Source organism: Bombus pascuorum, chromosome 5, assembly GCF_905332965.1.
Source record: "Bombus pascuorum chromosome 5, iyBomPasc1.1, whole genome shotgun sequence".
Lineage (NCBI taxonomy): Eukaryota > Metazoa > Arthropoda > Insecta > Hymenoptera > Apidae > Bombus > Bombus pascuorum.
This window is the reverse complement of record NC_083492.1, coordinates 16,655,799-16,680,581: the sequence shown is the minus strand read 5'-3', so window position 1 is coordinate 16,680,581 and position 24,783 is coordinate 16,655,799. Positions and strand designations below refer to the sequence as shown.

At 39.6% G+C, this 24,783-nt stretch overlaps 2 protein-coding genes across 2 annotated transcripts in view; one reads left to right on the top strand and one right to left on the bottom strand.

Moving 5' to 3' along the window:
• Positions 1–7,066: 7,066 nt before the first annotated feature.
• LOC132907130 (galactose mutarotase-like) lies at positions 7,067–9,494 on the top strand. The gene is made up of 7 exons (XM_060959899.1): positions 7,067–7,236; positions 7,333–7,526; positions 7,591–7,868; positions 7,953–8,013; positions 8,335–8,576; positions 8,953–9,094; positions 9,171–9,494. The coding sequence occupies exons 1-7, from the start codon at positions 7,113–7,115 to the stop codon at positions 9,384–9,386; spliced, it is 1,257 nt and encodes a 418-aa protein (XP_060815882.1). The 5' UTR covers positions 7,067–7,112; the 3' UTR covers positions 9,387–9,494.
• A 278-nt stretch (positions 9,495–9,772) lies between these two features.
• The window catches only part of LOC132906972 (fibrillin-2-like), a 30,661-nt gene continuing 15,650 nt past the window's right edge, over positions 9,773–24,783 (bottom strand). The window contains exons 8-42 of the mRNA XM_060959668.1: positions 24,160–24,408; positions 23,756–23,911; positions 23,310–23,594; positions 22,918–23,040; positions 22,579–22,827; positions 22,380–22,499; positions 22,084–22,299; positions 21,559–21,758; positions 21,274–21,454; positions 20,620–20,925; positions 20,141–20,482; positions 19,765–19,890; positions 19,308–19,641; positions 18,961–19,127; positions 18,559–18,887; positions 17,761–18,187; positions 17,144–17,497; positions 16,948–17,061; positions 16,718–16,876; positions 16,347–16,561; positions 15,769–16,126; positions 15,551–15,696; positions 15,336–15,444; positions 14,979–15,263; positions 14,376–14,801; positions 13,889–14,137; positions 13,615–13,818; positions 13,406–13,531; positions 12,977–13,216; positions 12,737–12,909; positions 12,144–12,338; positions 11,964–12,068; positions 11,599–11,751; positions 11,308–11,511; positions 9,773–11,084 (exon numbers count right to left, since the gene is read on the bottom strand). Coding sequence (XP_060815651.1) covers positions 10,863–11,084; positions 11,308–11,511; positions 11,599–11,751; positions 11,964–12,068; positions 12,144–12,338; positions 12,737–12,909; positions 12,977–13,216; positions 13,406–13,531; positions 13,615–13,818; positions 13,889–14,137; positions 14,376–14,801; positions 14,979–15,263; positions 15,336–15,444; positions 15,551–15,696; positions 15,769–16,126; positions 16,347–16,561; positions 16,718–16,876; positions 16,948–17,061; positions 17,144–17,497; positions 17,761–18,187; positions 18,559–18,887; positions 18,961–19,127; positions 19,308–19,641; positions 19,765–19,890; positions 20,141–20,482; positions 20,620–20,925; positions 21,274–21,454; positions 21,559–21,758; positions 22,084–22,299; positions 22,380–22,499; positions 22,579–22,827; positions 22,918–23,040; positions 23,310–23,594; positions 23,756–23,911; positions 24,160–24,408 — 7,847 coding nt within the window. The 3' untranslated portion in view covers positions 9,773–10,862. The remainder of the gene's footprint in view (positions 11,085–11,307; positions 11,512–11,598; positions 11,752–11,963; positions 12,069–12,143; positions 12,339–12,736; positions 12,910–12,976; positions 13,217–13,405; positions 13,532–13,614; positions 13,819–13,888; positions 14,138–14,375; positions 14,802–14,978; positions 15,264–15,335; positions 15,445–15,550; positions 15,697–15,768; positions 16,127–16,346; positions 16,562–16,717; positions 16,877–16,947; positions 17,062–17,143; positions 17,498–17,760; positions 18,188–18,558; positions 18,888–18,960; positions 19,128–19,307; positions 19,642–19,764; positions 19,891–20,140; positions 20,483–20,619; positions 20,926–21,273; positions 21,455–21,558; positions 21,759–22,083; positions 22,300–22,379; positions 22,500–22,578; positions 22,828–22,917; positions 23,041–23,309; positions 23,595–23,755; positions 23,912–24,159; positions 24,409–24,783) is intronic.

Sequence of the window (24,783 nt, the reverse complement as noted above, 5' to 3'; positions counted from 1 at the left end):
ATTGCGAAGACGAATGATCAGCGTCGTTTCTTTGCCAGGCGACTAATTCAGGGTCGTCGTTTTGTCGAGTAATTAATCAGAATTCGTATGTTGGTGTCCTTCTTTCGCCCGGCAGAAACAATGAAAGGCAGAAATCTGCTGGTTCCTTTCCTGTGGGAAATCTGAGGAACAATGAAAAAAATCTCTCGACGACAGGCACTTGGATTAGAATGGAAAGCAACAGCGGCGAAAGGAGCGAGCGGTGCCCCTTTCCCAATCTCGACTCACCGCGCCCTCCGCTCCCAAAGGACATTCAGCAATGCGAACGAATAAAAGCTCCTGTGCTCTCTCCCTCTCTCTTCTTTCCATCCTTTCCGTCTCTCTCTATCGGTGAACTGCATTAGTCGTTTGTGCTTTTGTGTCGCGGAGGCGCGTACGCCTCGCTGCGGTGTCTCCTTACTTCGATTTTCAAATAATCGATTAAGCTTCCTCCGGCATTTTGGAACGAAGTGGCGGTCGACCGAGCAGTATCGTATCGACTTAACGATTATTACTTCAAGAGTTATTCCAGTTATAACAATGAGATCGAACAGGACAATTTTTCTCGGTATATAATTTCGTATCTGCGGAGAAGTTTCTAGGAATGTTTTCCAGGGAATATTATTTTAAAGAGTTTTTGGAATTTATTCGTACGACCGTAGAGAATATTGCTGCGTATCTATTGTCTGGTCGTATAATAGCGAGAATCTGCCGAATAAAACTGCTATCAAAATCTGCTGCTATTTAAAAAAATCGTCGATGGCGCTCGCCGAAGCGACGTGGAACGGGAGGATGACGTAGCGCCAATAAGAGAACGGTAAACAGAGGGAGGAAGCGATTATAGCGCAAAAAAAAGAGGAAGGAGAGCGAGGAAGAGAGAGGAGCCGGACTCTTCCGGGGGAGGGAAAAAATCCGTCGGAGGATGGTCGCCATTCCGTCGGTCCGGATCCTGGGAAATACGTGCACGGTCCCTCGTGGACTCGCACAAGTCGGCCAGGCTACCAATACACGTCCTATCTTTCTCTATGCAGTTAGGTGCAAATTAGTATTGAAAAATCTCGAAGTCAATTAAAACTCGAGATACAAAGGATTTGGCGAGACAAAATACCAATTATCTCATGTCCTCCGCCTCTGCCTGTCTCTTCGATTCCCTCCACCGCCGCCCCCGAGGGGTGCAACGGGTTGGGCGGTGGGCGAACGAGGTGACTAGCGGAGGGGCTGAGAGCGCTTACAAGAATTCAATTCCATTAAGCATTGAAGTGAATAAAACGAGGCAGCTCAGCGTGGATGGGCATCTATATAACGCAGCTCGCATCTCGGTTATCTACCTAATAAAGGTTCGACTGCCACCCCCCGCTTATCCCCCTCTTTCTCCACCTTGTGGCCCCTGTCTCACCGAACCACCACCCTCTGCACCGGTTCTCCGCTACCCTCTACGACATAAAGCATGTGCCAGTGAGGTGTCTATGAGACAATCCCCCGGGATGACAATGCTTATCCCACGTATGAATGCCAGCGATGCTTCCTAGGTAATTTAAGTATAGCCTCCTCCCTCTTCTTCATCCACCCAATACACCCCAACCGCGTCACCCACTCTTTTCATCGCTTTACGTCACCCACCTTCAACCATTCGAGGAAGCTGCATATCTTTAGGCGTGCACGTATGAAAACCCGTTGTCCTCGTTTAATGATTGCTATTAGGAACAAAATCTTTTCGCAGCCCACACCACTTTCCTCTCTCTCGTCTCCTTCCTTCTCTTTTCCACTATTTTTCAGTTAGATAAGCAGAGGCTCTTCGTTTCTTCGGGTCCTGTGAATTTCGAACGAGTCTAAGATCCGTCTGGGGACTGCGCATTAATGTTTCTGTACCCTATTGCCAAGGTCGATCTGAATGGAACTGCCGCGAAAATCGCGGGACCCGAACAATGCCTGGCTTTTGTCTCATCAGAGATTACGATTTCGAGAGTGCAAGCTCGCGAATGAATTTCGCTTCGCGACTGATATATTTCTCTTTCATACTCTTCCTTCTATCTACTTACCTATTTTTCTTTTTTACCCCGTTCGGTCTACCTTTAACCGCGATTTGATTGTGTTACTGGAGCATCCACTGTGGAGAAACCAAAACAATTATATTGATTTCATCTTTGATTAAGTTATTCTCTTAATGTAGCATAAGTTCGAAGTCGGATGATCGATTAATTATGGTTAGAATAATTGGTCGGATGTGTGAAATCAATGTGAATATGATGGGAAGCAATGAAATTAGTTTACTATGAAATGATCGTGCAGCCCTGACTTAACTTTGACAAACTTCCTCCCTCCATACTCAGAACCATAAAGTAGGACTTTGCAAGTTCTACGTGTTAGTTTGATACATATCGATTGAGGCTTATTTTTCAACTAGTAAGCAATTAAATCTTACATTAAAAACGGCTGAACAGGCAATTGACGCCACTATCTGTGGTACACATTTACTGCAATCCGCTAACTTATTAAGCATCACTATTCTCATTCAAAGAATGCTCTTCTAGTCGCAAATCGAATAGAAACGTCTACAAACCTCCATCCTTCCGGAGATCACGTGCATTGAGCGAGTTCTCACTGAGGTAGCGAAATCCCGGCTAATTAGTAATCGTTCTCCGCCTCCGTTAAATCCGCAGGTGCTCATCCTATCTAGACAGGACGCCGAGCATGTAATTCGGATGCGCTGAATTATCCGCGCGACGTTTCAACGTTGATCCTGCAAATTAAGTCGACTGCTCGACTCGGCCAAGCTGTTAGAAGCAACCTCGTCACCGTGAAGGGGGATCCGAAGGGTGGCGGAGGATGGCTAAGGGATGGTAAAGAGGGGTTGGTCCTGGAAGCAGGTGGGGCAGAACGGGAACGTAATCGCAGCGTACTTTGGGTGATTATAGGCAATCGTAAAAGTACCAGAAAGCGGCTGGTAAGAGGGAACAAGACAGAGAAGAGGGGTTGGCATACGGAGAGAGGGGTAGAACGGAAGAAAGGAAGGTGGAGACGGGGCGAGGACGAGGGATACACGGGCCCATGACGGTGCTACGTCGCCACCCCGACGTACACGCTCGAACGCGTTGCGTAATTAGCGACTGCCTCTCCGGTTTTGTGGGTGGGTGAGGGGGTTGTTGGACGGCTTGGATGGCGAGGGTGAAGTGGGCGCACCGTTACCGTGCATCGGGATTGGGGCACTCCCCGAGAACGCGTTCGAGTAACTGGCGATCGGCTGAAGCCCACCGCGTGCATGAGCAGTAGCGAACACACGTGCGATCTACAGGGTGGTTCTTCGTATAAGATGTGAAGCTTTTTGAAAATCGTTTTTGTTAGCGTATGATTTGTCGTTGATTCATTCTGGTAGTTGTTCATAGCATTTTAACGTTGGGTATGTTATTGCGTATACCGGATTATAGTTAGATACTTTTGAACAGGTGATAATGATTCTATCGAAGTCTGAGTCAGTTTAACCCATTACTTTATAACATCGAGTACCACTAATGGTACAGTCTGATTTCCATTTGATAAAGGCAGGTTTTATTCGTAATGAGTTTTAGCGTCGGTTGTTCAGATCGAAGATTAGTAAATACATATGGTATCCAGTCGACGCCGTATGATTGTACCTTTCGCTCACAAATATGCAATTCGATCGCGTCCAACCTGTATGGAAATTAACGGTGACGCCTCGTAGCTACTCCGAGGAAGCCTCACGCACAAACGGCTCGTAACGATCAATTATCGGGCATAACGCTAGACTGGGAATCATTATATATCGCCAAAGCGACAGCGGATTTTACTACGTAAATAACGTCTTGGAGGGAGCGATTCTCGTGTTAGTCGGCCGCAGATCTGATTTTCCTCGTGGAGAGGGGCGAATTATGCGGTTCGTGGCGTCGACACTAATCCTTGTCGAAACAGCCCCTGGCACCAGCCAAGGAAATAGGAGTGAGGGGGCAACGAATGGAGAACCAAGGGGGTGGCGTAGACCGACGTAGACGCAATTAATGCAGAGAAACCAGCCGCGGACGTTGGGGGAGATTCGAGGAGGGCATCGAAGCTATGCCACGCCGTGAGACGTAATGACTAATTGAGATTGGAAGAGAGAAGGGAATAATACGATCCGGCTGGTCACGGTAAAACGCACTTTTTTTCTTCTTTCTTTCTCTTTCCTCCTTTATCCTTCCATTCCCTTCTCCCTTTTCTCTGGCCCTCACTCCTCTCCCTCGTGTCGATTACAAAGGATCTCTCGCCTGCAGGCACACCAATGGAATTACGAACTACGCTGTCGCGTACCTCGCAGAGCCCCGATCTCCGTCACGATTTTAATACGATCGATTTATCGGCCCGCTCTTAAGTATCTCGAGTATACCGATTTATAAATTTCTTCCGCTCGTTTTTCGGTTAGTGAATATTTATCTCGATATATAACGTTTACTCTGTATAGCTCGTATTGTTCGTACGATTAGGTATGCGATAAGGTAAAGTGGGATTATTTCAATCAGAAGGAGATATTTGCGACAAACTAGGTAATTTGCGTGGTACGATACTGCTACGATAAATAGGGAAGTATATCGTGTACTTGACAGCTCGATGGCAATAGTTACCTATGAGGATATAGCTTCTATTTATCAAAAGGAAAATTTGTTCCAGTATTAACTGATATTAATGTCGTTTATTTTTTTACTCGAATCGTTTTATCGTTTTTGATATTTCTTCTTACCGAATCTAAAAGTACTTTTCCCATTCTTATTCGTTATTTATGAACCAAAGTTCAAGACTGAATTGTAAAGTGTCGAAGCTTAGGTGACTTAAATAACTCTACCTTACCATAGTAAACTTTCCCTATTAAATTGCTGTCTATTGTCAAAAAGGAGAAGGAATAAAATAAGCAGGAAAATTGCGGAAGAAATCCCGTATATATACACGTAGGAGATGCATGAAACGAAGTAAATGATCCAACATCTTCCACCGCGGTTCAAAGGGGTTGAACGACGTCGAAGTCCATCTTACCGGAACCAACGAACCCGGTAATGCGTCCCGCCTGCTTCCAAAGCGTATTCATCAAGCGGCGAGACAATTCCGGCGCGTGTTGCGATGCGATTTGTCACGATATCGCGGGAACGGTTCACGGCATCGATATTGTGCCGCGCACAATCCGCATCCAAGAGTGAAACAACGAGACAAGGCGGGCGAATGGGTAAGGTAGGAAGAGGAAGGTGAAAAGGAAGGAAGGAAGGAAGGAAGGAAGGAAGGAAGGAAGTATGGAAGGCAAAAGGAAAGGGAGTGACACGGTGGGAGGGCAAAAGCAAGCAGAGTAACCAAGCCAAGAGATTCCTCACACAAGGCAAGCGTTCGCTTGCGAGTGTACTCCATTCGTTGGCGCTGGGCTCGTCGACATTAAGATAATTACTTTCCAGCAGGACGTGCGCGTTCATTGTTGCCGTTACCGCGGCAGAATGGCATTATGCATTGTCAGGAAGAAAGTGAGGGAGTGCGTGGCTAGAAGGAGGGTGAACGGGGGTGCGAGGTAGTGCAAGAGGAGAGCAGAAGGGTGGAAGGTACACTCCTATACCTTATATATCTTTATATACCGTTGGTATACCTTAGCCCGTGGGTGGAGCATTATTCCGTCAGTTCCATGTTTCGCCATTGAAACTAGCACGAGAGGGAAGGGGGGCTTGGAGAAGGAGGCGAGTTTCTGCTTTCTGTTTCTCGAGGAAGAGCCAAACGCCAAGAGGGGTGGGCATCTACCGATGTATCCAACAGCTTTCTCCAGGCCCGACGCCATTAATGTAATTATTTCCACCGAGTGTTCCCGCAGCCTCGAAACGCTTCGCGGGAATTGAGACTGATCAGTCGGCTGCTGCACCGAGAAAGAATCCGCGCTTTCCTCGGGGATGCGAATGCCTTCGCGGCTCTCCATTTTCCTTCTTCCATTTTTCACGTCCCCGCGCCCTGTTTCTCTGCGACACCTCGGGGCCTTTCCGCTCTCGACACTCTGTGTCTCCCTTCCACCCCCGTAACGCTTACGCGTTCGGTTCTTCGTGACAACCGGAGGGATGGATGACTCGTCAGAGCGGTGACGAAGCGTTAAAACGAGACGCGCTTGTCGGATTTGTGTCGCTCGCTTGCAACCACGATAATACCCTGATTTCGCGTAATGGGTTTTGCTCGTAGTTTGTCGCTTTCTGATTCTCTCTCTCTCCCTTTTTCCCTCTCTCTTCCTCTCTCCGTCTTCTATCTGTCTGTCTCTTCTTCGTATTCCACCTGAAAATCGCGAATTCTTTTGTGGAACTGATGACACTTTGTGCGGTGTTCGCGTATACACACGCCTCGTTTCTTCTCGGAGCGCTTTCGAGAAAACACTTCCCTTTGAGAAGTTCCGGCGAGGAGCTATAAGAATCGCGAAAAGAGGGTGTCGACGCTGATGAATTCACGAACTCTTCGTTTCTGACACGCCGTCTAAATGTTTGAAAATGCATTTCTCGGAGGAAGAAATTTCCTTTCGGAAAATGTCTTCGCGTAAGGATAAATCGTGGATTCTTTTCTTTGATGCATCATTGTGTACGAGTGACACTCGCTTTCTTCTTCCTCTTTCTCGACGCGAAGTTGCTGCTCTTTCGAACAGGTATTTCGGTTTTGTAACCTCGTTGGATGATCGACGGTCAAAATTGTACGTGAAAACTGGACGGCTGAATGGCTTTTTAACCGGGAAATTGAAAAAGTGGAGATGCAAGCGGGCTAAATTGTCCGTTGAGGATTAAATCGTTCGGAAAAGAGAGAAAATTCGTGTTCGCGTTGCATCATGTCCGTAGCGGAAACATTTATCGAGGAAGATGGTTTTGGGCTCGTTCCCAGGCCAGATCGTAATAAATATAATAAACCATTCGAAATTGTTAGAAGGTAAATCACACATATGCTGTCGGCCATAAGGACTTTTATACTCGTTGTACTATGGTTCACGAAAGTATAAAATAATTAAATGAAAATGTGTACTGAATATTTCTTTCTAGACAGTAAACGTTCTAATAAAATTTCCTGTTTTCCTACTTTATGTTTCCATTATTTGCTCCGTCAGATACACAATGACGAACAAACATAAAGCATCGGTGCAGTTGATATCTTGGGGCGCTGGTATTCAAGCTATTAAAGTTCCAAATCAATCAGGAATTTTGGGTGATGTTGTTTTAGGATTCGACGATATGGAGGGTAAAAGAAAATTCGTCAAAAATTCTTTAAGTGTCAAAAAAGAACAAACAATTTGATTATTGTTTTCGAGAATTCATTCGTGAAAAATATAATCAGGTTATTTGAAGAACAGGTACATAGGAAGCATAATCGGACGAGTGGTAAATCGCATTTCTTGTGCCAAAATGAGGATTGAAAATAAGATTTACTGTTTATCTCCGAATGATGAAAATGGCCTTGACCATTTTAACGGTGGCTTCGTTGGATTTGATAATGTTAATTGGAATTCTTACATAATGAAGAAGCATGTGGTGAATATTTTCATAATTATCGTTTCAGTTATCAGTTTTTATTCCTATCCTTTTAATGCAACAGGTTATGTCTCACGTAAGTCCAGCAAAATGCGAAGGATACCCAGGAGATATGTTAACGCAGATTAAATACTCTTGGACCGACGATAATCAACTTCTTATGAATATTCGTGCTACTGCTACGCAACCAACCCCTGTTAACATTGCTTCTAATTGTTTGATGAATCTCGCTGGTCATGTAAAGTTGCTATTAACATTACCTATTATATTCTTCAACTCGTTCAATTCTGTTTGCACAACATTATCCTATTTTCTGCTTATACAGCATGGTTTTAATTTCATGTTTTATTATAACTGAAGAACTTTTTTGCAAAATGGATCTATAGGTGTACATGGTAAATATGTAAGAGCTGAATGTATGTTCAGCATGTTTAAGTCACTATTTTATTTATTGAATCCTTCTTTTCAGAAAGCTTCTCTGTATTTGGTTTGAAAATAAAAATGATTCGTTCGTTTGAAAGTTTGCTCCTATTTACATTTCGATTCGATATACATTTATCGAATTATATAGGTGTCATTTTGTTCCACAACTTTTCTCCATCTTTCACACAACTTGAATATCCCATCCTTCCAGAAGCTGTCAGGTTTTTCGACAGAAAATATTTCAGTATGATCTTTCATGTTGACCAAGTTTCTGAAAAATTGGAACAAAATTTCTACAGCGACTCGATATATATAGTCAAAAATAAAATCACAGTTATTAAAGGACAATTGTTAATTAAATTATTTCTTTCTGTTTTTGCTACAGGCTGCTGGTTCACGTGAATTGAAGAAACATCTAATTTCGTTGAACGCAGATAGCTGGACACCTGCGGATATTAGGAACAATTTGCCGACAGATGCTATATATCCAGTTGATCGTACAGTGTTCGACCTACGTTTACCGACTCAGTTAACCAAGAGGCGGCTTTACATCGTACCAGGGGGTGGTTACAATCAAAATCTCTGCGTAAATAGTCCCAGCAGTTGGTCTTACCGATTTCACGCTAGGTAAGTATAGAAACAGTCAACTTACACACACAGTCGTAGAGTAAACCTTACCCTTAATTTTACGATTAATTTCTTTTCATACCGATTTACCTGCTTTTTCTAAATTTTACTATACTACTCCTTAATAGTTTCATACTATTACCATTGCCCTGTAATATTATTTCAAATATAATTATAAATCAACACAATAGTTTATTCACAACGTTATTACATAGCCGTAATATAAAACTATCCCAAAGTGTACTAAAGTCATATACCCGTATGATTGAAATGTAGGCATTTGAAATTTGCAGACGTTTGATAATACAGATGCTTTATATGAACTCTCGGTTACTTTCCATTAATGTATCCCCTTTTTCCTTCTTTTTTCTCAAAGAATAATTCACCCTGGTTCAGGAAGAACTTTAGAAGTATATTCGAATCATCCAGGACTGCAATTTTCCACCGGAAACGATTTGCCAGACCCTGATTGTAATTATCCACCTGACTTTGAGGATTACTGCGATTGCACGGATAATGTTAGATAACTTACTTTTGAATGTTCATGATCAAAGTCATCATAACTCTGTGAAATGTTGAACATAATCGTTACAGGAGCCGGAGATAAAAGAGCAACAGAAAGAAATTTGGGGGAAGGATGGTGTGCGATATCAGAGGCACGGTGGGTTTATTTTGTCACCACAAAACTACCCCGATGCGGTCAATATAAGCAATTTTCCTCCTTGCATACTTTATCCTGGCCAGGTTTACGCACACGATGTAACATATAAGTTTGGTTTATTGTCAGAAAATTTAGACACGTCTACTTGAATATATACTAATAAAAAGTTCAATCGTATGAACCAACTTGTGATAACATCGCATTGACGTAACATCTCATTTGCACTTTTCTTTCGGTTTATATATATCGCGAAAATTTTGTTTTAACATTGTGGTTGTGAAAAGGTGTTTTGCTCAAAGATTTGCTTAATATTTTTCTGAGTCACTATTTCTTGCTCCGCCTATCTCCTACAATTTAATAATTTTAATTTGTAGAAATTGAAATATTTATACCATAATGGTGGTATTTTTATCCGAATTATAGGAGTTTTTCTTTATATCCAAATACAGACAATGAGTTAATTTTGATCAATTATTTCATTATTTTGTCTTGAATGAATTAAAGGGTAGATCAACGAATATTAGTAACAAGAGCGTAGATTTATAATACATATATTTGTGAACCATCTCGGCCGCAATAATCTTCTTGTCCGCGCCGATTGTACAAAATTATCCGTCATAGTCTCAGAAAATTATTCACATATTTATCGTAAGAACGATCGAGTGTGTTTGCCTTAATGACATAATTAAGGTTACACAGTGATCGCTATTAATTAAATTGTACATATTATCGGGTCGATTAACATTACCTTCCTTATATAATTCTCTTTTAATTGTCCTGAAGGCACTTTGTGCAACTGTATGAGAGAAGAAGTTTTACTATTTAAAATTTTTGCATAAGTTTTGATGTAAAAATATCGAACGATCGAATGAATTCAGAGCAATTTTCAGGTATTTTCGCTAGAAAATAAAAAGATATAAAGAGAATTGCCAATGCTAGGATTAATTTAATCTATGATCTCTACACCAGTTCGTGCTAATTCGTTTTGTTACCTGCTAGTAGACTATAAACGTTTATAAATATATAAAGCTATGTCTGTATATGTATACATCTTTTTCATTTACTTAGGTTTAATAGAAAAATTCATTTCCATTTTGTACATCCCTAGAGTGTTATTTCTACGTGTAACATGTTACTGCGGGCAGTTAAAACATACGGCAGAGATTCTGAGGGCAGTTTCGTGTTTCCATGTGTCTTTTTAACATTAACCTATTCCTTTTAATATTTTTCTACAAAACATTTGCATTCTCGATTATTTACTCGATTATTCTCGATTATTTCAATCGTTAAATCTCAAATGTTTAAAAAAAAAAAAACATATCTATCGTAAAAAATAAAAATGAACGAAAATACATAAAAAGCAGAGGCAGTGTTAAAGAATCATTTTACATAGCAACGTAAAAAGAAAGAGTAAGAATAATTATTTGGCAGTGAGACGACGCGAGTCAGGCTGCAAATGAACACAAATTTCAAAGCGTCTAATTCGAGAATGGAATCGTGCCTGTATAATACTCAGCCCGGCAATCTCTCGTTCCCGCTCGGATTAGCTTCCGTTTCGGTATTCTGAGTGGCAACGTAAAAATTGACTAAAAGAACCGAAACATCGAGCAACGTTTCCCTAAGAATTACTCGGTTACTATTAAGTGTACTCTAAAGGTCAGAGGCCTTTCCCAGACCTCGTTCTCCTCGCTGATGCCGTTTCGTGCACGTCCATGGATTACCAATCGGAATTGACCAGGTTCCTTTAATCGATTGCGGAAGTGAAGAGCCGATATTCCGTGCTCGTTCACGATCTCGAAGTGGTTGTCGTTGTTTCCTTTAACTATCGTGTATTCCATATCTTCGTCCTGCAAATAGATACAGAAAATTATAAATTGCAAGAGGAATAATTTTAGAAATAATTGCTTTTGAAGTTAACGTTGATAGAAATTAGAATTCTTAAAAGTATTTCTGTTGAAAATACATTTTTGCGAAATGAAAGATGATAAAACTTCTTATTTGAAATCGGTTTCTCGAAAAATACGCTTTTCCCAATTTTGTCAATCGACATTACAAAAATTTTGAACGAACCTTAACAGCCGGCTGTAATTTAATGATTCTCATTCGATGCCGGGTCTGTCTCAGACTGATTTTAAGAACATGTTCCTCGCCATGATGGTGCCTTTTCGCTGATCTGGCGAACCGCCTCTTTATAATTTCGTTTCTTCGTGCACTCAATTCTTGGTCCATCGATTTCGATCGTGAGTCTCTTCTGTGTCTTCCTTTTCCATTGACCTGTTTGAAAAACAGCGATCGACTCTTTTCACCTGTTCGTTTGGTCGAAGTAAAATGATTCAGTTTTAAGATCGAGCTTTGAGATACCTTGCAAGAGAAGCAACCTTCTGTCGATATAGTTTTATCATCCGCAGGTGGTATGTGATAAGGATCTGGATTTATCACGAAAGTGGGCGCGTTGCTAATATCTTCGCCGTAATGTCCTTGCGATAATGGGTTTATCGTCGACAGACAATGACCCTGGTCGTCAAAATGAAAAATACCAAATTCAAATAAAATTGGTTTCAATTAAAAAACGCAAAGTTCGTGTATTAAAACTAGATTACAAGATTAAAGATGCAAAATTCAAATATTGAAATTTAAAATACGAAGTTTAAATATTGCAATTAAATTATTTTACAAATGCAAAATTCTTCCTTTGTGTAATCTATTTTTGTTTAAATAAAACGAACCTGTCCAATTCGTTGATATCCAGTGGGACATCCACATATGAAACCGTTTGCTCCATTGGGAGTGCATCCAAAGGCGCAAGGACTTCCGATGCATCCGGCGCTAACCTAAACTCAGCAGCATCTCTTCTTTAACATCCATAGTACTTCAAATTGTGATTGTTCCTGAACTCAAACACTTACCTGAACACATATTTGCAAATTACTATCGAATTGGTAACCATCCGGGCAGCCACATTTATAGCTACCAATCGTGTTGATGCAAGTGTTGTCCCCACAAGGCGATGTGTTACATTCGTTTTCGTCAATGCACTGATTATAGTAAAGATGTTGAACGAATCCTTCGGGACATCCGCAACGGTAGCTTCCCATAAAGTTCTACGAGTGTAATTAAATAATTAAAAGTTTACTAATCCCAGTAAACATATAGTATACAATACTCCATAAAATTCCAGTAGAGTTGTGCAATCTTACTATGATCTTGGAATTTTTATATTTCAATCTTGCTTTTATTTTAACAATATAAAAAGGTTCTTAATATTCTAAGAAATATCTCTAATATAAGATCGAAACGAGTAATCATACGTATCAATAAAAATTCTTTCATATTTTTCTCAAACTTCAGATATTTTCCGACACCAGAAAGATACAGAGTGCAGCAATGTTAAATTTAAATGATCCAATCTCGTTACTTAGAATTAGAATTTAAGCGAAGACCATCATAAGTATTTAGATATTCCAACGACGAGTAAGAATCATTTTTCTATTTCATTTACCTGACAACCGTGTTCGCACGCGGTATCGTCAGCGCACTCGTTCTGATCCACGCAGATTCGTCCAGATTGATCAAGCTTGAATCCTCTCGGACAAATACAACGGAAACTGCCAAGAGTATTGATACAGGTGCCCGGTTTCGGACAAGTTCCAGCCTGGTCGCACTCGTTTATATCTAAAAAATATCGAATTAAATAATTTCCAATAAAGCTGGATTAAAAGTTGTTTAACATTCTACGAACCATGACAAGCATCTCCATCTTGCGTATAACCTTCCTGGCAGCCACAAGTGTAACTGCCTTGAGTGTTGATACAATTCTGTTGACACAGATGATTTCCAGTTGCACATTCATCCAGATCTCTACAACTGACGCCATCAGGATTTAAGATGAAACCAGCAGGACAGGAACAGATGAAACTTCCTTCCGTGTTCTGGCAATTATATTTGCATGGCCTTGGCGTTAGTTCGCACTCGTTTATGTCTGAAATTGGACATATTTCGTGAAGTCAATTTTATTGATAGATAATTGTTAATGATAATATGAGTATATTGCTATGTCACTGGATGTATTTGAAGGAATTTTATATCTTTGTACATTCTATTCTATGTGTATTGTGTGAATTTTTGCATTTTCAAATTTCTGATTATCATTAATCTTACGAAAACCTACCAACGCATTGGGTTCCAGATTTATCAGCCTTGTAACCCTTATTACATACACATCTATAAGAACCAAGCGTATTGATACACAACCCGTTTCTGCACAAATCAGGAATAGTTTTACATTCATCGATATCTGAAAGAAATTTTCGTAATCGGATTATATATAAGTTGAGTTATAATTGAAAATTGTTCCACTTGAAGGAAAACTCAAAGTACCTTGACCGTCTATGGAAAAACCTTTGTCCAAACAGAGTTCGTTGTAATTGTCAGAATCTTTCGATGGGCAAATCTCACAATACGGGCCCCAAGCTGCGCCCATTGTGCAACAGCAGTCTGCTTTTGTCACTGTCTTTACGTCGGAAGCTCTTGTGGTGCATCTGCCAGCGATCGTTTGCAAGAAACAATAACCTATCCTGCGATCTGAAAACACAATTTTGAAACTTAATATCGAGTAGTTCGATACTTGTTTCCCTTTTTTAATTTTTAATACCTATGCAAGATTTTCCATCAGGACTCTGTTCAAAGCCATCGTAGCAGAGACATTGGTAACTAGCCTCTAGATTGACGCATCGACCATTTCGACATAGGCCTGAATTAATTGCACATTCGTCGATATCCTTACACTCGTCAGCCATACCGATTTGTTGATATCCAGGTGGACAGATGCACATAAAGGAACCAATAAGATTCTTGCATTGATATTTGCAATTGTTCGCTGGTGTTGCACACTCGTCTACGTCTGGAAAGATAATTGTACAGCGTTTAATCCGGTGATTTAATTGTCAGAAAAACCGTGACAATGTTTCTCGCATTATTTTTTAACACTATAATCACATACTTAGGCGCGAGTAAAGTATAAGTATCAAAGAAATGAAAATAAGATGCATGCGAAAAAATGTATAATGTAAAGAAAAAAACAAGCTTTATATTCCACAAAACTTTTAAAATGATACGTTGTATGTATATAATATTCATACCTATACAATGTCGTCCATCGGGAGCCAAAGTGTAACCATAAGGACAAATGCATCTGAAAGAACCAGGCGCATTGTGACACCGGAACGCGCACTGGTTGCCGATTTCCAGACACTCGTTCACATCTTCGCAAACTTGATTTACTCCAGGAGTGAATCCTTCGTTACAGGAACACTCGAAACCACCGTCAATGTTCGTGCACGTTCCATTGCCACAGATATTTTGTTGGGACAAGCATTCGTTATTATCAATGCAACGCCTGCCACTTGCATCTAATACGTATCCAGAGGGACACTCACACCGGAAGGAACCATCAGTGTTGATACACTCGCCACCGACACAAGCGTCTGGCATGAACAGACACTCGTTCAAGTCGATCCCTGTGTCATCTCTGCCTGGTCCCTCCGGACATAGCCTTTTGAATTCCTCTGTATAAAAAAATGTACACAAAAATTTAATTAGATTTAATTATCTATCGTAGATCGTCCTATGTATTTAATTCTATTGTTTAATTAATGATTTTGATCACCGTTTATTATGATTTTGAGGTATTTTCTACTTGTCGTTATTCTTAAAAAATTATTTATAATGGAAGAAATACTCACCGCTGTCTTCTGGAGGACACTCTTCGCAGTATTTCCCCCACGCTTTTCCCATAGTGCAACAACAATGTTTTTTCGTCATGGCGCCCGTTCGAGGAGAAGAACATCGTGCACCGTGTCTTATATACCGATCGTAACAGAGTTCTTCTCTGACATCGATGCACCGCATCGAATTTGGTTTATCGCTTAGTTTGTATCCAACAGGACATTCACAGATCACTCCTCCTTCTGTATTAATGCAGCGGCCGTTTTCACAAATTCCTTGCGTCTCCTCGCATTCGTCCACGTCTGATATATAAATTTCAATTATAATTGAAATATTCGAATCACGTTACGTAGTCTGTTGAATATTTTACTCACCGACGCACTTCTTTCTCGTGTGATCCAACTCGTAACCCGGAGGGCAGTTGCATATGTACGATCCCATCAAGTTCTGACATTTTCCTGGTGACGGACAGAGTCCAGGAATCTGATGCAATTATTCGTTTTGTGATATTTTCAACAAGATTTCAATCAGTTACGGTATTGGATTATAGTTAGAATCGTGAAAAGTTTTGTTCCTACGAACAACTTACTTCGTGACACTCGTCGATGTCTCTACAGTGCTGACCATCTTGGGCCAACACATAGCCATCAGCACATTCGCAGTTGAAAGCGCCAATTGTATTTCGACATCTTCCATTGCGACATAGGAATGGCATTATTCGACACTCGTCGATGTCTGTTCAAAAAGTTCAGACAATTTATACGTGAAATAAGAACAGAAGATTTCTGTGGATAAAATAGAATTTACCAGCGCAATCATTATTAGGGCTTAGCTTGAATCCTTGATAGCAGATGCATTTGTATGACCCAAGTGTATTTACGCAAGTTCCATTGTTGCAAATATTCGGATTACGTTGACACTCGTCGATGTCCACGCAGTTATCTCTATCTCTCGTTAATGCGAAACCAAGACGACAGACGCACTGGAAGCTACCTTGCAAATTGTTACATGCACCATTGTTGCAAATTCCGGGTCGTTCATAGCACTCGTCGATGTCCACACAGTCTCGTTGGCTGAGGCCTAGTTTGTATCCTGCTGGGCAAACGCATTCGAAGTAACCTTGCTTGTTTATACATTGCGCGTTGCCACTGCAAGGATTTGGAATCTTGAATGAAAAAATAAAATAGTTGAATAAAAATATTTTAAGAAATATACCTAAATAAAAATAGCCATCCAACGAAAGAAATTATTCAATCAACGCTGAAAAATATACGTATAACTAAAATGTGATATATATTATATAATATAATAATAAAGATATAATTAAATTTTTGTTATCACTAATAGAAATCAATCGCTGTATTGATTATATTACGTTGTTTTACCTGCAAACATTCATTTTCATCGATACACTGATGCGAATCCTGATCATACACGTATCCTCGATCACACTGGCACTCAAAACTGCCAGGAGTATTCATGCAACGACCGTGAGTGCACATTGTTGGCATAAGAGCGCACTCGTCGATTTCTTCCGTATGATTCGTTATGGGATTCATTATTTGGCCTGGTACCATGCCACATAGAATGTCGTGCTCTCCTAAACGATACATTTAATTTTAATAATTAGAGGTTAATTTGTATTAATACGACAATTATTATTAAGCAAGAAGCGACAGAGACTGAAAAAGCAGAACATCGATATCTTATTAATCTCTCTAATGGGTATCTTATTATAAAGTTCCTCGGATCTTACGAGTTCTATCAGCTGGACATTTCTCACAAGGACTTCCCCATGCAGCTCCCATGGAACAGCAGCACAACATTTTCGTTTGTGGTTGCATCATGGAATTGAAACATTGGCCATTCTCGTAATTTAGGTAACACGATTCCTTTCTCATATCAACACATTCCTCTGGGAAAATATTCAAGTTTATTAAATGTCAGAAATTCTGTTACATAATAACACGAATAATATTTGCTTACTTCCTCCTGGCATTGCCATATATCCTTCTGGACATTCGCAATGATATTTTCCTTGATCGTTGATACAGCGACCTACTCCGCATATTTGTGGATGCAAAGCACATTCATCTATGTCTATACAAATGCAAATAATTAATCCATAAATTTCTTGAGACCTAAAGTACTTAATAATTAAAATAATTAAATTCAATGATACCTATACAACTGGTTTTAGTGTCATCCAAAATAAAGCCCTCGTTGCAGGAGCACATAAAGCTACCAAAAGTATTAGTACAATGACCATTCTGACAAATATTCTCGTGTTCCTCGCATTCGTTGATGTCCTCTAAAATGACAGTCTCCTGATTGGGTCTGTACCCGGAACCACCGGGACATAATTCTTCGAATTCTTTGGTTCCAGCGCGAGGACATTCCTCGCAGCGATTTCCCCAAGCGTTGCCAATACTGCAGCAACAGGTCGCTTTGGTAACTGAAGAAGCTACGTCGAAGATGCACTGCGGTTTTCCGGTACCGTGTTCGAAGCCGGTGAAACACATTGATTTTCGTCTATCTGTAATATTAAATTCACTTTAAAAATTTGTTAAAGTTGACAGAATTTTGGACATTCGGTGCAGACGACGAAAATATTTATCTTTTTAAGTGAGAGACGATTCTTTTTTTAAATATTATAAAATATTACAATTAGTATAAATGGATAAGTTTTATACGAATATCAACTTCCATCGCCAGAATTTCCACTTATTTCCATTTCTTTTGCTGCACTGATTTAAGAAGTTAAGTCTTAGAAAAATCAGTATAAAAAGAGTCACTTACCTACACAGGCGTTTCCAGCTTCGACCAACTCGTAATAAGGCGGACACTTGCAAATATATTTCCCCTGAGTATTTATGCACGTGCCATACTGACACGACTGTGGATTCTCACATTCGTCGATATCTGTACAATTTCCACCTGAACCATCCAACTTGTAACCTTCGGTGCACTCGCAGCGGAACATTCCGAATATATTCTCACACCGACCAAATACACAGAGATTACTGAACATCTCGCATTCGTTTATATCCACACAAGTTTGCTCGTTATTTTCGTCAGGATGCATGAAGCCCATTTCACATTCACATCGAAATGACCCAGGGTAATTGAGACAGTGTCCATTTTCACAGAGAGTATTGTCATTGGCGCATTCGTCGATGTCCTTGCAGGCATAGCCATCGCCTCTAAAGCCAGCGTCACACACGCACTAAAACAATTAGGAGTCTTTTTCTAATTTCCTTTACTTGCTTATGCAATAAAATTGATTATAATAGCGATCCTCTAATCGTTTCGAACATGTATATATAATATTGAATACGAGAATTCTATTTGCTTGAACTCTATTTATTGAAAATGTTACGAATGGCTTGATTAAATGACTGAATTACTGACTGATCCAATTCTTGAACTTAAATAAAAAATATATTTAAATAAAAAATCATATATGTGTGAAGAATTGATAAAATTTTATATTATTATTATTAATTATATTAACTACTCATTCTTCAATATATGTGTATGCATAGGTTCGGATAAATATCATTCCACTGTGTTTCATTTGATTTATATAATGTGTACCTTAAAGGATCCCTCGGTATTTATACACTGCGCATTAGAATCGCATCCTCCGTTATTCGTTAGACACTCATTGATATCTCTGCACTCAACTCCATTCCCTACAAAACCTTCATGACACGTGCACTCATATGAACCTTGTGTGTTCTGACATTCCGCGAATTCGCTACAGGAATACGCGTTTAAGAGACATTCATCATCGTCGGTACATCCTGGACCTTGGTCTGGCTTCACCGAATATCCTTCTTCGCATCGACAATTGTAAGAACCAATGGTATTGTAACATTCACCATAGCCACAAATGTTCGGCCGCGTGGTGCACTCGTCGACATCTGAACAGTTATAACATCTGGGTAATTAATGTTTGAGATTTTAAAAGTTGACTAATCTCGATACTACGCTTACCAATGCAAGAGGCACTATCCTTGCCAGGAATTAATCCATCGGTGCAAGTACATATGTAGCCGCCAGCTATATTACTGCATTTTCCTCCGTTACAGATTCGCGGGTTTTCTTTACATTCGTCGATGTCCACGCACGATCGACCATCGAGATTCAACGCGAATCCAGTGCTGTTTAAATGAAAGATGATTTACTATATATTAGAATATACACATATTCGTTTAGATGTCTCAATTAATTTTTAGAATTTTAACTTTGTTCCTAATTTCACCCATTTTTTAATCCGCCGTATTATTTCTATTACAAGCGAATTATATTTAGATAGAAATTTCTGATTAAAGAAAATTCACCTGCAAGAACAAGAAAAGCTTCCAGGCATGTTTAGGCAGATGTCCTCGCAGCCACCGTTGTTGGTAGCGCATTCGTTTATGTCTTCGCAGTGAGACTTCAATCCAGTTTGCTGATAACCATCGTCGCATATACACTGATAAGTGCCCATCATGTTCTCGCAAACGCCGTTCGAACAGATCCCACTGGTTCTCGAGCACTCGTCGATATCCTTGCAAGACTGCTTGTCAGGACTCAGCTCGTGACCAGGCGGGCATTGACATTTGAAGCTGCCCTCGGTGTTGATGCAGGTTCCTCCTCGACACAGTCCTGGTATCTCCTCGCATTCGTTTATATCTGAAATTCGTCATGTTTGCGGATCGATACGATGATTCCTATCTTGTACACTTGATTGGAGAAATTAAATCTTCTTATCTTCTTAGTATGAGAGTGTTAAGAGATTAATTTCACGTTACATACCCATGCAAATTTTCATTATATCGCTGCTGCGATATCCAGGATTGCAATCACATTGAAAATTGCCAGGCGTATTTCTGCAGGTCCCATTTCCGCACACTCCATGCATGATCTCGCATTCATCGATGTCTGTACAAGTAACGAGATTCAAACATTATACAAAACATTTGTATACGATTTCATTTAACGTTAATATAAGAAGTCAAACGATATTGAAATTTAAATAAACGCCTTAAACACTCGGTAATCTAAATTTTCAACAAAGATAATATACATTATAATTCTGTAACACGATTGAAAGTTAGTAAACTCCAAACACACGAATGAACAAATATAGTATCATTTAATATCTTCAGCAGTGTATAAATATCTAACTCACCGTTACATTTAATTCCATGTTCGTCCAATGCAAAACCCTGGTTACACTTGCAACTGAAACTGCCAACCGTGTTCTTGCATCTTCCGTTTAGACACATTCCAGGAAACTCGATACATTCGTTGATGTCCTGTTTGTCTGTGAAACCGTCTCCTCTTGGGCATAGTTCTTGATGCGCGTGGGTGCCCGGTTTTGGACAGGATTCGCATCTTTCGCTACCCCATGCACGACCCACAGAACAGCAACATAGACTCTTAGAAAATTGTCCTTCTATCGCATTTGTGCACTGTCCATGGCGATAGTCCAAATAACAAGTCTCTTGCCTCGTGTCTATGCAAGTGATATCTGTACGAAAAATAGATCAACGCTTACTCGTAGAAAATATATTAAAAAAAATAAATATTATGTTAGAAAAAGTACATTCTTTCATATATAAGTAAAAAGACAAGAATATTTTTTCAATTTTATTTTTCAGAACTCACGCGTTGCATCTAAAGTTAAACCGGGAGGGCATTCGCAACGATAAGATCCATCGGTGTTCACGCACGTGCCTCCACCTTTGCAGATACCACTGTTTAATTCGCATTCGTTTACGTCCACGCAGTCTTTTCCACCGAATTTCGCGTAACCCTTAGAACATTCACAGATTGAACGGTCGCAGAGTTCGCACGGGCTTCCCCAGGCTACACCCACCGAGCAGCAGCATTCAGATTTCAGTGCCAGTCTGGGCAAATTGTACTCGCATCGACCATCTATCATCTTGGTCCAGCAGGAACCTCTCCTATTGTCTGAAAGGAATTTTAATTGTATTTTCGTTTTTTTATTCCCTCAAAAATTCAATTGAAATTTATTGGAAGGAAATAATAATAAACAGATGTCTGATCTGATTTACAAAGAGGCTGCAAAGTATTTTCTAAAGTTCAATCAGTCTCTTAGTTTCGATATATTGTATCACTTTTACATAATATCACATCTCACTCCGTTCAGTAAATGAAAATAAAAAATCTCTACTTAGAGTTTACTTCTTCAATTATCCTTATAAGAATATAAAATCGCTTAGACATATCAATCTACTAATAAGTTCCCACACTTCCAATTTCTTGTTAATTATTTAATATATATGTTAAATATTATACCCATGCAAATGTGGCCAGTATGATCCAGGATGTATCCAGGAGAACACTCGCACTCGTAGGAACCCGGAACATTCACACAGATTCCGTTCAAACAAACATCTGGTCCAAGTTCCTCGCACTCGTCGATGTCCTCACACATATGGTTGCCCGTGTTGAATCTCGTGCCAGTCGGGCAAACACACTGTTCGAATATCATGCTTAAATGTTTCAATTGGTCAGAGCGTATCTTCCGACGAATCGTTACACCTAATCAAAGATTGGTTTAACACGCGAGTATTTACTTGCCTGGAAGCTCCCAGGGATGTTTCGACATTGTCCACCACTGCACAATGACTCCTCCAATTCACATTCGTTTATATCGCTGCAAACTTTTCCCGTAGCATCTACCTCGTAACCACTGTCGCAGATGCAACGATAGGTTCCCATAAGATTCTCGCAGCCACCGTTCACACAGATATTCGGATTCTGTGCACACTCGTTGATATCTATTTTAAGGAACAAAGGAGTAGGTTGACTAATCATAATTTATTAAATTATTGCTATTAATTTAGAAGATAAATCTTAATGCTGTCTGCATTCTATCTATAATTAGTATTTATGTAATTTGATACTCTTATAAATATGAAGAAATGGAATCTAAATAGGAATTTATCTCTTCTGCCAAATATTGTAACTAGTAATTTACTTTTGTTAGTTTATATACTTCTGCAGATATTCATTTTTATTTCTATACTTTATACTTATTTATATTTTAACACAAAAATTTTCCGTAAGTATAAGAAGAATTTTTTTATTAATTTTGGTAATTACCATCTCCATTGTAAGTCATTCCTGCGCCATGTGGACACAAAGCGTCGAATTCGCTGGTACCCGGGAGTGGACAGGGTTGACATGTGCTTCCCCAGCCCATAGGTTGTCCTAGTATTACAGTACAACAACAGCAACTTGATTTTGTTACTGCTGTCGATGTAGGATTCGAGCATTGTCCGTCTCTGTACTGGGAATAGCAGAGGTCTCTCCTCGTATCTGATAATAATTAGAATATTTCCATGTAAATTGGCTAAAAGCATTTTTAATCAAAAAATAGAAAATAAATCAAGACTAACCTAAACAAGATCTTCCATCTGGTCCCAGATTCAATCCAGAATAACACTCACATCGGAAGCTACCAGGAGTATTGGTGCAGCGACCATTTTGGCACGGGCCACTCAAGCATTCGTCGATGTCTAGTCAACGATAAAATCTTTACTTTTCCAATATCAGAGTTGGGGAAAATTTCATTTACGAAGAAATAAGAATACACACCGATGCAGTGACTCTGGTCCGGTCCAATTCGGAAGCCAGAATCGCAGACACATTTGAAGGATCCCTCCATATTCACGCATTTTCCATTCTCACACATTCCACTTGTTGAACACTCATCCATGTCTACGCAGAACGTATTATCTCGAGAGGCTGTAAATCCAGATTGACAAATACAATGATACGATCCTGGTGTGTTTTCACATCGACCGTTTAAACAGATTCTCGGATTGTCGGCACATTCGTTGATATCTGCAAATGTACGATTGATCGATTAATTAAATCTAAGAAAATCATGAATTATTAATTCCATGTAGGAAAGGGAAAATAAATTGTGTTTACCGATGCAAGTATTTTTTGTAGGAGATAAAGTGTAACCATCGTTGCACTTGCATTTGAAAGATCCGTTCATGTTGATGCAATGTCCATTATTGCACATTCCGGTGTCCTGACATTCATCGTGATCTATAGAAAAAGAAGTCAAACAAAAATTCATTCGATACGAGATAATTGTTCTTCTGAAGACATCTGATTTTGAATAACTTTAAACGTATTTGTTCGATATCAAGATGTTAGGACCATCGAAATGTGTGTTTCTGATGAGATTCTACAAATTTACATAGATTTTATAAAGTATCAGCTACTTATAGACATAGACAATACTATTTGTTTAATCTATTTTTTATTTATAATATTCCTCTCTTTTTCTTATTTTTGTTCTTTAAATTTCTTACCCGTGCAATATCTGCCTTCACCAGAAACGACGAATCCTGGCGGGCACTCACACGTGAAGCTTCCTTCGTAATTCTGACAAGTACCACCTTGGCAATATCCCAACAGACACTCGTCAACGTCCTCGCATCTGCCAGCCTTCTTCGTGAATCCAGGATAACAGGCGCACTCGTATCCGTCCTTTGTGTCTATACACTTCCCGTTTCCGCAAATGTCCGGTCTCAGCGCGCACTCGTTTATCGCGATGATCGGCTGCAGTTGTTGCAAGCAAAGCCTGTTGTAATCGTCTATAATTGAGTAATAACACGGATCCCGTTACTCGCCATTACTATCAGTATTATCTGCGCTTTCTGGGTGACTTTATTTTCGTTCGTTCCACTTGAACGTTCATTATTTGTCGTAAGCCTGCTATTTTCGTATCGTTTAGCATTTTTGCCGTTCTACATACCACTTCCGTGATTCGGACAGATGTAGCACTCGTCACCCCAGCCACGTCCCATGTTCTTGCCGCAGCAACAATCCTTCTTGCTCAGCCTCATTGAAAGCCGATTCTTGCATTGCCCGTTTCTGTTCACGGACGTGTAACACAGACCTTGTCTTCCATCTATGATTTTGTCAATGGCGATATCGTTATTGGCGAATCATTTTTGTCGATAATTTTGTTCAATACATACGATCATTCGCAAAAGTTTTCGTATTTTTATGAAAGGTATAGATATATAAAAATAGTCTGGTTATAGAGCGTACGAAGATATTCATGATTGATTCTCATCGATTAATTTTCTATGATGATTTTCATGAATGCACAAGTAAGTCGTTTGTAATTCGTTTGCAATCACTTATAGTTCTCACCGATACAGAATCTTCGGTCTTGGCTCTGGATAAATCCTGGATTACAAAGACAATAATAGCCACCGTTCGTGTTTATGCATCGTCCATCTGCGCAGATTCCTTCTTCTTGACATTCGTCTCTATCTTTGCAAGAGTTGGTCTCGGGATCTCTGGCCTGACCATCGGGACACTCGCAGGTAAATGAGCCCGGTGTGTTCACGCACTTGCCACCCTCGCATAAGCCTGGTATCGCCTCACATTCATTGATATCTAATCAATGATGATATAAAATTAAATCTGAACCAATCTTAAATCCACCACGAGTTGAAATTTTATATATATAAATCAAGTACTATCTTCAAATTGTTCGAAACGAAAAATTGTCACAAGAACAATTCGATAAAGTTAATTCTAAATAAATTCCATTAATATCATAATTGTAATCATTCGACTCATTTGTGTCAGTTACATGTTAATATATTAGATTGTCTCAAAAGTTACTTTCATTTTATAAGGAAATAATAGATGCACAACATTGTTTTATATTATTTTGTTGAATTATGTATGATCCATTTTGTTCTGTTGCTACAAAATTTGTTTCTTTATTACAAAATGGATTATACATAATTCAATAAAATAATATAA